This window comes from Orussus abietinus, unplaced genomic scaffold (genome assembly GCF_000612105.2).
Source record: "Orussus abietinus isolate OABI.00-Male unplaced genomic scaffold, Oabi_2.0 scaffold726, whole genome shotgun sequence".
In the NCBI taxonomy this organism is placed as follows: Eukaryota; Metazoa; Arthropoda; class Insecta; order Hymenoptera; family Orussidae; genus Orussus; species Orussus abietinus.
The window spans coordinates 20,818-32,572 of record NW_019394868.1 but is presented as its reverse complement, the minus strand read 5'-3'; the positions used below and the strand labels follow the sequence as shown (position 1 = coordinate 32,572).

Here is an 11,755-nt window from a genome sequence, read left to right as displayed (position 1 = left end):
AAAATATTAATTATTATGAATGTATAAATATACAAATTCTATACAAATTTAATTTTTGTTATGATTACTTGCATGGATTAAATACCTCATCTATACAAGTTTCGATTACCTCGAGTATTAAATCGCGAACTTGAGTTTGTCAGTAATAGTGTAAATCAAGAACAGTTTGTAGTTTCTTACTATAATAATTGTAATAATTAAATGGATTAAATGCGATCTATAGATGTATGAGACGAGGTAATCGAAAAGTATAGATGTTTTCAATTTTCTTTTAATGCTGAACCCTAGTTAATGAATTAATATTACTAATGCATATTCAGTGACTTTGACTCGTTAAACTATTATACTTACTCTAGGAACTTCTTCCAATATCATGTAATGATAAAAATTGGGTAACTATTTCCTAACAAAATACTTTTCTTTAGCAGGAGGATATAAAGTAACAAAAAGTACTCTAAAAAATGTTGCCTAATATAATTTAACATTAATTCCCAAAATTAAATTCAAAATTTCCCACCAATAGGCGTAGGTATTTGAAAGGTATCGTAATTCACGAAGTCAGCTACTTCTCGCATTTGCGATGTTGCCAGATTAGCCAAAACATTTAACTATCCAGATAGCAAACCTTACAGTTCAGTGAAAATTACCAAACCTTTACTTATCTGGCGGATATCTTTATCCGGCGGATGGCTATCCGGTAGTATGAAAAGATTGGACATTAGAACAAAAAGGTCCCTTTCTTGGTCTAACCTCCTCTTCCTATACCTAACCGTGTGCACATACTTTAGCAATGTCTTTTCCATGCTATAAGCTCTGCGGTTTACCCCCTCCACTGCAATGCGATGTCTACATACACATATATTCTCTAAAGGAGAGCGTCCCGTTTGCTATATTTTCAGTGCGCTACCCTTTCTTTATCGTGCCCAACATTTCTGCGAATGAATACAGTACGTGGCGGGGCAGTACGGTGAGTTGTATATTCGCGTCAACGTTAACACACAAATAGCCCAAACATCTTGAAAGGACTCGGAGCGGCTTACAGAAACTTTCTGACCGTCCGGCCGGCCGTCCATTATTGCATTCGGCGTCAGTTGACAACAGCGAGCTACTTTCATTCGCAAAAAAATGGTTGCCGGTAAGTTCATTAGCTAGTTTCGTGTACCATTTCTTAACTCAATCCACTGGCGAATGCATAATGTTATATGAACAATAATAATGTCACGGCCAAGAAATCGTTTCCACGCAATTTTGGTAAAAGCAAATGGCGCGGGTTTTGCGAATGACCACACCCTGTTTGCCTTACTAAAATACTTTATTATTGTGGTATGTTGTGCGATTATCGCGCCATAAAAATAGAATATGACACCGGAACTCTGACCTCGGTTATCAGGTGCAGTATCGAATAGCTTTCGCCAACTTTGACATTTTAACATATGTCAGCGAAAGTAACGAAAGTGGAATTCTGATTCAATTAAAATGAACCAGGGTAAAACGAGTTCTTGTCCCTTCTATTGTTTCTAAAATAGTTTAGTACATTGACAATATTAATACGAACTGCTTGTGCTAAGAAAGAATGTAATTAACTCAGATTTGGTTGAAAAGTGTATTATTTTTTTTTTATTTTTTCTTTTTATTAAGATAAGGAGACCCATACTTCGTACATTTAAATTTATCCAATGTACCTTCTTGTATCGAATGTATAAAAATAGTAGCTTTTAATATTTATGAATGGATGCTGAGAAAAACCTTAAATCTCAAATGATCTACCACTAAAGTGGAACGTTAGTGTACAGTAGAGTCATACGGTCTTTTTATAAAACGCTGAAACTGTTTAAATTGTTTTTAATAAAAAGATTGGATAACTTTACATTTGTGAAAACATTTATTTCAATCAGGAATTAACAATGAAAAATATTTCCTAACTTAGAAAACAGGTTATCGTTCAAGAATATTATCACAGTTTCAAAGATATTTTCCATATTACTGGATTTTTTTAAAACAGTTTTTTCCAGAAGTTCTCGGATATTTTCATTTCATCGAATTTGGGTTAAAGCATACTCTTCCTCAGCACAGCAAAACAGGTGTAAGTAATATATGATTGTAAACTACTAGCATAAAGCTAGCAGTTTTTATCCAGTGTGTATTAAAAGTTTATTTTTAACACTCCTGCGCATATGTATATTGAGAGATAAACGTTTTATAACGTAGAAGCATGTGTAATGAACAAAAATCATTAAATAATTACTTAACGGAACAACTCAACTCCAACTAATTGACATTTTTTAATAAATATCAAATATATATTTTTATTTTCCTTATACAGTTTCGATATTAAGTGGAAATTACTTATGGCAAGTTGTTTGTCCTACACAATTATCCAATGACATAAATACATTTATCCAATAACATGGAATGTATTTGTTTAATTCAATTGGTTGTTTAATTCGTTAAATATTGCTTGCCTTAGAAATTATAGGTTCACTGTCGTAAAACTTTCTACAGGTAATATTCCTAATAATATAAGTGTAAGATTAACCAGTTAACTGTGTCGACCTATTTGAAACGTGTGTTTTCATGACAAGTATACTCGTCAAACACAGCTAACTGGTTAAAGAAACCATATAAATTGCATAACAATTTGTTAAGCTGTTTTTTTTAATAATTTGAAATGATGTTAGACACATTAAAGTTTTTAAGGTATAAGGATGATATTACATAGAAATATTGTTATAGTTAGTATGGCATTTAATAACATTCTATGTGCCCATTAAATAAGATAAACATCTACTACACCTAGTGAAAATAAATGAGAGTTATAATGACTTGCGAAATAATTATTATCATATTTTCCTTTTAAGCAGCAGGTATTTTGACACCAGAAGTCCTGAATGAATTCCGTACAAAATTCTATGCAGACTCTAGAAATGTCTTAGCCCAAAATGTGTGCACAAAGAATGATCCTCTGGAAGCATGTATATCGAGAAAAGTATTGGAGACCTCGTATCATGCTTTCAATTATAAAATAGACCCTGAAGGGAAACCTATGACGAACCAAAAGCATACCGGACGATGCTGGGCTTTTGCTACTCTGAATGTTATAAGAATTCCAATTATGAAGCAGTACAATTTGGATGAGTTTGAATTGTCTCAAGCATATTTGTTCTTTTGGGACAAGGTAGGTATAACTTTAGCAAAATATTACTTTACTTTAATAACCGTAAAACAATAGGTACTTAAATGGTTTGAAGTAGATAATTTTTATTCTAATCTATATTAAAGACTATTGACTAAAGACATTTTGAAAAGAATATATTTTCAGATTGAGCGATGTAACTTTTTCCTGCATAATATTGTAAAAACTGCAAAGCAAGGTGAACCAGTAGATGGTCGATTAGTATCATTTCTATTGAATGACCCAATACCTGATGGAGGACAGTGGGACATGATTGTCAATCTTATAAATCGGCATGGTCTAGTACCAAAGATATGTTTTCCTGAAACTTATAGCGGTGAAAGTAGTGGTCGCTTGAATACTATTTTGAAAAGTAAACTGAGAGAGTATTCAAAAGTTCTCAGAGACTTGGTAGAACGTGGAGCTTCCGATGAAGAAATCAAATCTGAGATCAAGGAACAGATGATTACTATATTCAGAATTGTTAGTATCTGCTTGGGAGTACCTTCAGAAAAGATTGTATGGGAGTACTATGACAAGTCAAAAAATTATCATCGTATCGGTCCAGTTACTCCTTTGGAATTTTATACTAACCATGTCAAGCCATACTTTAACGTAGATGATAAAGTCTGTTTGGTGACAGATCCAAGACCTTCAAATCCATATGGCAAACTCTACACCTTGGATTGCTTAGGAAATGTTGTCGGAGGTAGAGAAACACTTTATAACAATCAGCCTGTTGATTTGTTAATGAAATTGTGTGCAGAGAGCATAAAACAAAACGAACCTGTTTGGTTCGGAGCTGATGTGTCCAAACGGTGGGCCCAAAAACAGGGTCTCCAGGATCTAAAAGCGCAAGATTTCAATTTGATGTTTGGAACAGATATTCAAATCTGTATATCCAAGGCTGACCGTCTTTTGTATTGTGAATCTATGATGACACATGCCATGGTGTTTACGGGAGTTTCCATTGATGTACGTTCCATTTTTTTTAATAACAAATAATACGCCTTCAATTTTTTAAGAACTATTATGATTATAAACATTCTAACGTGATTTTCTTTTTGCTTTAGGATGATGAAAAAATAAAAAAATTCCGAGTTGAAAACTCGTGGGGTGAAGAACGTGGTGAAAAAGGCTATCACATTCTAACAGCTGAGTGGTTCGCAGAATTCGTGTTTGAAGTAGTAGTCGATAAAAAGTTTGTACCTCCAGAAGTTCTGGCTGTATTTGATATGAAACCGATTGTATTGCCTGCATGGGATCCTATGGGAATGCTCGCTCAGTAATACAAACTGAATTCCGAATTGATGCATTTTTATACTACATTGATATAATAATCTGATACTATACTGATACGTGAATGTCTACTATAATGGAGCCCCTACGAATTTTGAATGTAGGAGCGTAAAATAATGATATTTAAGAAATACAATAGTTCTTTTTTTACAGACTTTTAGCAAAGAAGTTAATTGAATAAACATTTTATTTCCATTAGTCATAAGAAAAGATCATAACTTATCCAAAGAAATTGAAAAAAACATAAACCACTGATTATATCATTAATTATGGTAACTCACTTTTTGTTATTACATTAACCTCTTCAGTTATTCTAATCATATCTATATTACTACGCACAGCTGTATAACGTATTTGTGAAAAGATGGATGTATTACTACAAATATTGAAGACTGTGGCGTAATAAATATATAAAATTGAAAATGGAAAGTAATATTTATATTTTCCTATACATAAAAAATGTAATAAGTACATATACACCATTAGTAAGAAATTATTTCATATTTTAGAAAAATATGACTGCTTAATACATGGAATAACATGATATTGTTAAACTTTGTATACGTTTAGTTCTTAAAAGATCATACAGCAATGAACGTTGATAAGATGATTGTTATATAAGACCTTGAAAGATAAATAATATGTAATACAAAACTGTTATAATGCAATTTATTTACAAATATACAAAGATTGATATGTTGAACTGAATACCACAGGTCAACTAGGCACTATATGCTATTGAGAATGTTTTACTTGTAATATCAGTTTATGCTTATACTGAAGTTTTGCCCAAACTCCTTTGCACATGTTCTGTAATCGCGTATTTTTTTCATTAATAGAAAATTGAAATATATTTTGAATTAATCTCTTTGCTACTTTTAAGTATCCGCGTTGAATCAAACTTAAAGCAGCATACAATTTGCACTGAGCAACCAAAAGTGGATCCCCTAAACGAAGGGCCAGCTGGAACTGTCGCAATGAAATATTTCCAGCAACTTCTGCCTGCAGACATTATATTACATAAATGTCACAGGATATACAGGAAATTATACTTTGTGATTGTATAAACTTATTTTTTTTACAGAACTGTACAAACAAATGACCCAAAATACCTTTTTAATTATCTCATAGACAGGAACTAATTTCACGAAGTGTAGTAAGTGTACACAATTACAAAGCACAACAAATAACGTTTATAAATAAGTAGAAACAATATCTTCATGTAAGTTCCTTATGTTAGTCATGAATAATAATTCATTTAACTATTTTCTTACACAATATGTGACATCGTCTCCTAATGCAGAGTATGCCCCTCCGAATGTTGACAACCAAGACATCATATAATCTAGTTCTCTTCTTTCCATTGCCATTTGTACCATTCTTTCATTCCTGTAGCAATTATTACATTACTTTTAATAATACATTTCATAATATAAAGATATGTGCACTTACCATTTATAATCCAAGAATTGTTGCTTTGGAATACATAGTTTCAATAAAATCACTGCATTGTCACTTTCAACTGCATGTGACTTACAAAATTGTAATAGAACAATAACAGCGGATTGACGATATTTCTTGGAATGCTTTAAAGCATTTATATAAGCTGACAAAAGGTATGCATTAAATCCTTTACGTCTCAAACATAATTGTATCAACTTTGAATGCTCCGTTAGATAATTGCTTTCAATAGTTCCTTTACTTTCTTCTTCAGTTGTATTATATTTCTTTGCATATTCAGTCACTGCATAAGGCGTGACAATAAGATTGTCAAAAATTGATCTGCTTTTGTATACGAGTATATGTAACCGATTCTCCATTCTTAAGTCATAAACAACCTGTCAACGTAGTTAATGTTCTATTGCTTAAATTACTGTAATTTCAGTTAGTATTTTATTGGAATTCAAAATTATTACTGGTTTACCAAACTTGTCATGTTATTTTCTCATTCGTGTAACTAAAAGGTCAGCGAATGACAATTTAACTTTTAAATTTGTAATCTCTGTTTTCGTAACTATCATATTTAGTAAAGTTGAGTGTTCTTTATGCGACAAGTCCGACCAATAATTATTATAAAGTGAACACGCGTAAAATGATATTTACATTTCAATTCCCAAGCCAGAACGTAGGTTAGAATTCCAGACTTATATTTAACGGTATTACAATGTAAAATGAGGTTGTATATTTTGATAGAATCAAACACTTTGTTAGATTATTCAATATTCATTCTTCATTCAGGAATTAATATATATTTTCTTTAACAGTTACTCGCGAATACTGTGATCAACAAGTATACATTACTGCAATATTGTTGATGCATTTAAAGAATTTTATGCCTCAAGTAATTTAATATGGTCAAGTCTCTTCGTATATGGTTAAATAATTGCGTAATAGGATAACTCGGGAAACATTTATTTACATAAGGTAGTTTTCACTACCTATTAGCTTTTCAAGCTTATATCACATTAAAACTTGACGTTTGCCAGTATAGTTGATAATTACTTGATCTATTTCCGAAATCTCACACGTGTTGCTGGTTTTATCCTTGTAATCAATTATACATTACTTGCCAACGTATTCCACAAATAACTGTCAGTCTGATTGGAACCAACGTCACGCGTAGTTTTCAACTGGTCACGAGAGGTACCGGCATTTCTAATTTAACCTTTAGCACTCCGCAAGTTTCGTAACGTTGACGAATGTCCCCGCAGCGGAGAGACAACGCAGCGCCGAAGGGTAAAATGTTCATTGACATAGAGATATATATATATATATATATCTTTTTCCAAAATTATATTGAAAGGGGAAAAATTATTAAATAAATCACGAAATAATGCCCGTAATATCACGTTATTCCAGTTCGATCTACGACAAATTGTTATTATAAAGATTGAAAACTCGATATATTATCATGGCACTGAGGCATGAGAACGTTCGCGAGCTAGAGTATATTTATACATGCTATCCTACAGCAGATTTATAACTACCAATGTTATAACTATTAGGATTAAGTATTGTGTAAACGCTGTTTTACTTTGGTTTTGTCTTAGCCCATAGATATCTAGACATCGCATAGCAGTGGAAAGGGTAAACTCAAATACCACGTGAGCCGACGGCATTCGGACCCAATCCATAGATCATAAATATCTAGACCTCACATAGCAGTGGAAGGGGTAAACTCGAATACCACATGGACCACGTGTGCAGACGGCATTCGAACCCAATCAGATTTTAGAGCATATGTTTACGTATAGATCTCCTTGCAGTGGAAGGGGTAAACGAATGTATGTACCACGTGTCCCGACGACTCACCCACATAATTAAAACCATTCTGCTTACTGAAAATCTGGGAGTGAGAGGTCCATTATCAACGTAGAATATATAGACGGAGCCCAAGCCAGAGGGTAAGTGCCGGAGTAATTAAGAGGGGAACGCGTAGGAATAATGGTAAGGTAGTCGTAGTGTTGTTCAAAAATTTTAGCTTTGTTCCATTTTGTAGGGTAAAATTAACCGAGGCGAAAAGATGATTACAGCGCTGCCGTTCGTTGACTAGCATACTATTTATCCAGCATCAAAAGCAGAGATGAGTTAGGAGATTGCTCACGTGCTAGGTCGCGTGATCACGTTCTCTGCTGCCCTCGGTAGAGAATGCAGGCGACTCGCACACTTGCCACCTGATACCCCTCAGTGGCGGCCCAAGTCGGGGATCCTTCTCATTCCTGCTCCCAACCCATCTCTGTGATAACAAACATCCTTTAACATCTTTTACCAATAAGTCCAGCAAGTTCTGCGGCGATGAAGTACAAATGTTGATTTGAAAAAAAAAAAAGGATCCTGTTGTGATCCACCTAAGCCTGGAAAGGAGCACAAAAGAACAAGCAAAACAGAACATAAAAAAAATCCAGGAAGTCAGATTAGACAGCGAATAAGTTACTAAAAGTCGAGAATATTAATGGTACATCGATCTCGTTCAATTTATTGAACTGGTATTTTTCAGATCACTAAATATGCAAAAATCCATTTAAATGCAGACTCGACAAAATATAATCAAAATGATTGTTCGCCGTCTCTTATCCGTCAATCCTGACAACATGAAAGACAAAAAAATAGGAGGGACAACGTGGCTAAGAATGAAAGTCGCAACAGGAAGTTGCGACTTACCGGCGGACATCTCGTCGTCTTCGTGTAATACTTCCTCAGGAGATCTTTCCCGAAGGAAACCTGGAGTTTCAAGCCTCGACTCCGTCTACCTCCGCCCCGATGTTGGTTCGGGTCGCAGTCTGCTTTCGCTTCTTATGTCTCATAGGACGGGGAACAGAATTTTACCGGTTGCACGATCCTACACACACTGGTAGGCACAGGAAACGACGGATGGACAGCGCGATCACGTATGTACCTCGAGAAGCCAAACGGCAAGTAGACGTTCCGGAATACTCGTTGGAAAGGGCTTTATCGAAACCGCAGCAATCTTCGGACATTTCGGTTAATCGAACGCGGCATCTTCTGATCATGATCTTGCCGCGCGATAACCTTTGACACACAAAAGCTAATCGCGTTTTTCGCGCACGGCACGACGACGGTGGCGCCAAGGTTTCTCATTAGCCCAATCTCTGACCGAATGAGAGACCGGCTCCGGCGCCATCCTCTAAATTGCTTACGCCGGCTCGAGCGGGTTCGGGACCCGGCAAATGACGGCTTTGCCCAATCCGGGATCCGGGTGGCGGCTCGGGCCGACGAACCAACAGTTGTCCTGGAAAAGCCGCCATGACAAGGCGCAGAGATGAGGATCCCTGAGTTGGGCCGCCACTGAGGGGTATCAGGTGGCAAGTGCCCAAGTCGCCTGCATTTTCCACCGAGGGCAGCACAGAATGCGATCGCGCGATGAATGCACGACTCAACTGCCCATTCTTCATTAAAGACTCAGAAGAAACGCGTATCCACTCGAGACATCCGCGCAACGCGTAATAAATGAAAACCCGGATCGGGCATTCCAGAAGGGGATGCCACGACACGTGATCGGTCTCAATTGGCGAATGGATCGCAAGAGCGATCAACGAGCGACGGCCTCACGCTCCTTCGCGAACACACCTCCGACCCGAGCCAATTGAATCGTCCAGCGTCGAGGCTGCGCAGGCGCACGAGAATCGGAGCAACGTGGGACAATTGAAATTCGTCAGGCCCGGCTGCGGTGCCGAACCCGGTTACCGGCGATCTCGGCATAACCTAAACGAACTCTCGAAATAGAGGTTGGGATCTCCTCCGGGTTAGGGGTCTCGGAAGATCGAGGCGAATCCCTCTCGGGCGACTCGATCTCGCGCTGGCGCGGTTCGAGCTTGGTCGCTTTGCGCGCGCGCGCGTCCGCCGCTCGTACCCCACTCGACGGCCGAGCCGAGCACTGCCATCGGAGGAGTCGCCGTTCGTCGTCGCTGCTCGCCGGTCTTGGCAGCTATTGGGACTGGAACTCTAGCGGGAGACGGACCGGCTCGCGCGGCCCCTCGGCTCTTCTCTACCGGCGACTCCGGGCCGAATCGTCGCGCCTCGTGGACCGGAGCAGCGTGCGAGCTTCCGCCTCGTGGACCGGCGGGGTGCAGCGGGACAGACGCCGACGGGCGCGCGCGCCTTTCTCGCCTCGACTCGCCCCGATTCGCCCCGAGTAGCCCCGAGTAGCCCCGAGTAGCCCCGACTCGCCCCGACTCGCCCCGACTAGCCCCGACTCGCCCCGACTCGATCGCCGACCCTCGGCCCGGCGCGCATCCCTGTCGGTGCCAGACGCAGAGTAGAAGCCCGCGCGGTCCCGCGAGTTATGGCATTCCTGAGAACGGTGCCGCGGTGTTGTGCCGGCAAGAAGCTGGGAAAGTGTCCGCCGCTGCAGCTCGGCCTCCTCGACAATGTCGCCCGGCCGTCCGTTCAGCTGGCGAAGGTTCTCGAGCGCGCCAACTCCACCGAGACCAAGCCGGTCCCGAGGCAGATCGACCCCCTCGACCTCAGGTTTAACGACCCCGTCGCCTCTTTCAAGAGCAAGACCACCAAGGAACTCATCCGGGCCTACGTCGTCTACCAGATATGCTCCCTCGAGTACATCGTCGAGAACAACATGAAGGTACGACGCCCCGCGTTCCTCTCTTCCTCTTCCTCCTCGAGGTTGATTCACCGAGCGCGAGAGTTTCTCACGATCGCCGGCGATAATTTCGGCTTCCTGCCCCCAATCGCCTCGCGAGTTCCTAGCAAACCAATGGCGGTCGACCGGCGAGGACCGGGCGCCGCGTCGCCGGCCGAAGCGGAAAACCGAAACGTCGCGGACAACCTTTCCCGACATTTTCTCCGCGGTCGTTCCCAAAGTTGCGCGTTCTCTGGTGCGGTCGTTTTTCAATTTTCCCATTGTCGTCCACGAGTCCCTCCTACCGCCTGCTATCCGGAATCAGGGCCGTTCCTGGGTTGATGGCCGCCTAGGTGCAAGAACTTTAATGTTACTCGATTAAAAGATTTCCTATTCGGCGTTTGCCTTTTTACCTATATGTGCCTGCTTTTGAACGGTTATCCTGCAAAAGATATATTTCTCTCGTATTCATTTTATTAGTAAAAATTGTATCTTTAGTGAAAAGATTTGCGATCGCCCGGGTGCGAGAGCACTTTTTGCCCCTCCGCCAGGAACGCCCCTGTCCGGGATGGACAAAATCGGAGTGTTGCGAGGAACGAATCGTTGATTCCTTAAAAGTGGACGCTAAAATTTCTCTCGTCCCATTTTTACTTCCTTTTCGCGTGGATGCTCGTTTTTTAAGCACTTCGCGCGAGGAACGCGAGGGGCGCGTTCTTCGGCTCGTCGTGCGGACCCCTGAAAAGCCTCGGTGTCCCCGATCAATCTTCGTCGTTCGTCCAGTTTCTGGCAGCTAGCTTTAATCCGTATCGTTCCAGGCAACGTGATGCCGATTCGGGTGGCCTTCTCTTTTCATTTTTTTCACAGATTATTGGGAGGAGACAAAATAAAGTGGTTCTTTCCCCGCAAGCAGGCCCGCCCTCCATTTTGCTCCATATTGCTCCATTTTGCTCCATTTTGCTCCATTTTGCTCCATTTTGCTCCATATTGCTCAATTTTATTCAATTTTGCTCCGTGTTGCTCCATTTTCCTCCATATTGCTCCATTTTCCTCCATTTTCCTCCATATTGCTCCACATTGCTCCATATTGCTCCATTTTGCTCCATTTTGCTCCATATTGCTCAATTTTGCTCCATTTTGCTCCATTTTGCTCCATATTGCTCCATTTTGCAGCGCATTCGAGGGCATCC

General features: G+C 39.7%; 3 protein-coding genes across 5 annotated transcripts; 2 read left to right on the top strand and 1 right to left on the bottom strand.

Annotated features, from left to right (window-relative positions):
* Positions 1-846: 846 nt before the first annotated feature.
* Positions 847-4,461, top strand: LOC105702975 (bleomycin hydrolase). 3 transcript variants are annotated; one of them, XM_012430987.1, is made up of 5 exons: positions 847-1,135; positions 2,003-2,083; positions 2,862-3,175; positions 3,320-4,147; positions 4,246-4,461. In XM_012430987.1, exons 1-5 carry the CDS (start codon positions 1,126-1,128, stop codon positions 4,459-4,461), a joined length of 1,449 nt encoding a protein of 482 aa, XP_012286410.1. In that variant the 5' UTR covers positions 847-1,125. The 3 variants fall into 3 exon arrangements, with proteins under 3 accessions (XP_012286410.1, XP_012286412.1, XP_012286411.1); XM_012430989.1 differs by lacking the exon at positions 2,003-2,083; XM_012430988.1 differs by lacking the exon at positions 2,003-2,083 and having other exon boundaries at positions 2,859-3,175.
* Positions 4,462-5,124: 663 nt separating this feature from the next.
* Positions 5,125-7,400, bottom strand: LOC105702977. Its single transcript, XM_012430990.2, has 4 exons — positions 6,974-7,400; positions 5,924-6,309; positions 5,746-5,860; positions 5,125-5,473 (listed from the first exon to the last, which is right to left on the bottom strand). Exons 2-4 carry the CDS (start codon positions 6,289-6,291, stop codon positions 5,207-5,209), a joined length of 750 nt encoding a protein of 249 aa, XP_012286413.1. The 5' UTR covers positions 6,292-6,309; positions 6,974-7,400; the 3' UTR covers positions 5,125-5,206.
* A 2,425-nt stretch (positions 7,401-9,825) lies between these two features.
* LOC111674128 (proline dehydrogenase 1, mitochondrial-like) lies at positions 9,826-10,571 on the top strand (the record flags this gene model as incomplete). The annotated part of the gene is made up of 1 exon (XM_023433366.1): positions 9,826-10,571. A coding segment is annotated over exon 1 (297 nt), but the record flags the coding sequence as incomplete, so codon positions are not given.
* Between the last annotated feature and the right edge of the window lie 1,184 nt (positions 10,572-11,755).

Excerpts from the sequence above, each read along its gene's own strand:
- LOC105702977 (XM_012430990.2), bottom strand. The coding sequence starts at position 6,291 with ATGGAGAATCGGTTACATATACTCGTATACAAAAGCAGATCAATTTTT. Across the intron at positions 5,861-5,923 it reads CAATTCTTGGATTATAAATG|GAATGAAAGAATGGTACAAA; the intron begins GTAAGTGCACAT and ends TAATTGCTACAG. Across the intron at positions 5,474-5,745 it reads GAGACGATGTCACATATTGT|GCAGAAGTTGCTGGAAATAT; the intron begins GTAAGAAAATAG and ends TAATGTCTGCAG.
- LOC105702975 (XM_012430987.1), top strand. Across the intron at positions 2,084-2,861 it reads CTCAGCACAGCAAAACAGGT|CAGGTATTTTGACACCAGAA; the intron begins GTAAGTAATATA and ends CCTTTTAAGCAG. Across the intron at positions 3,176-3,319 it reads ATTTGTTCTTTTGGGACAAG|ATTGAGCGATGTAACTTTTT; the intron begins GTAGGTATAACT and ends ATATATTTTCAG.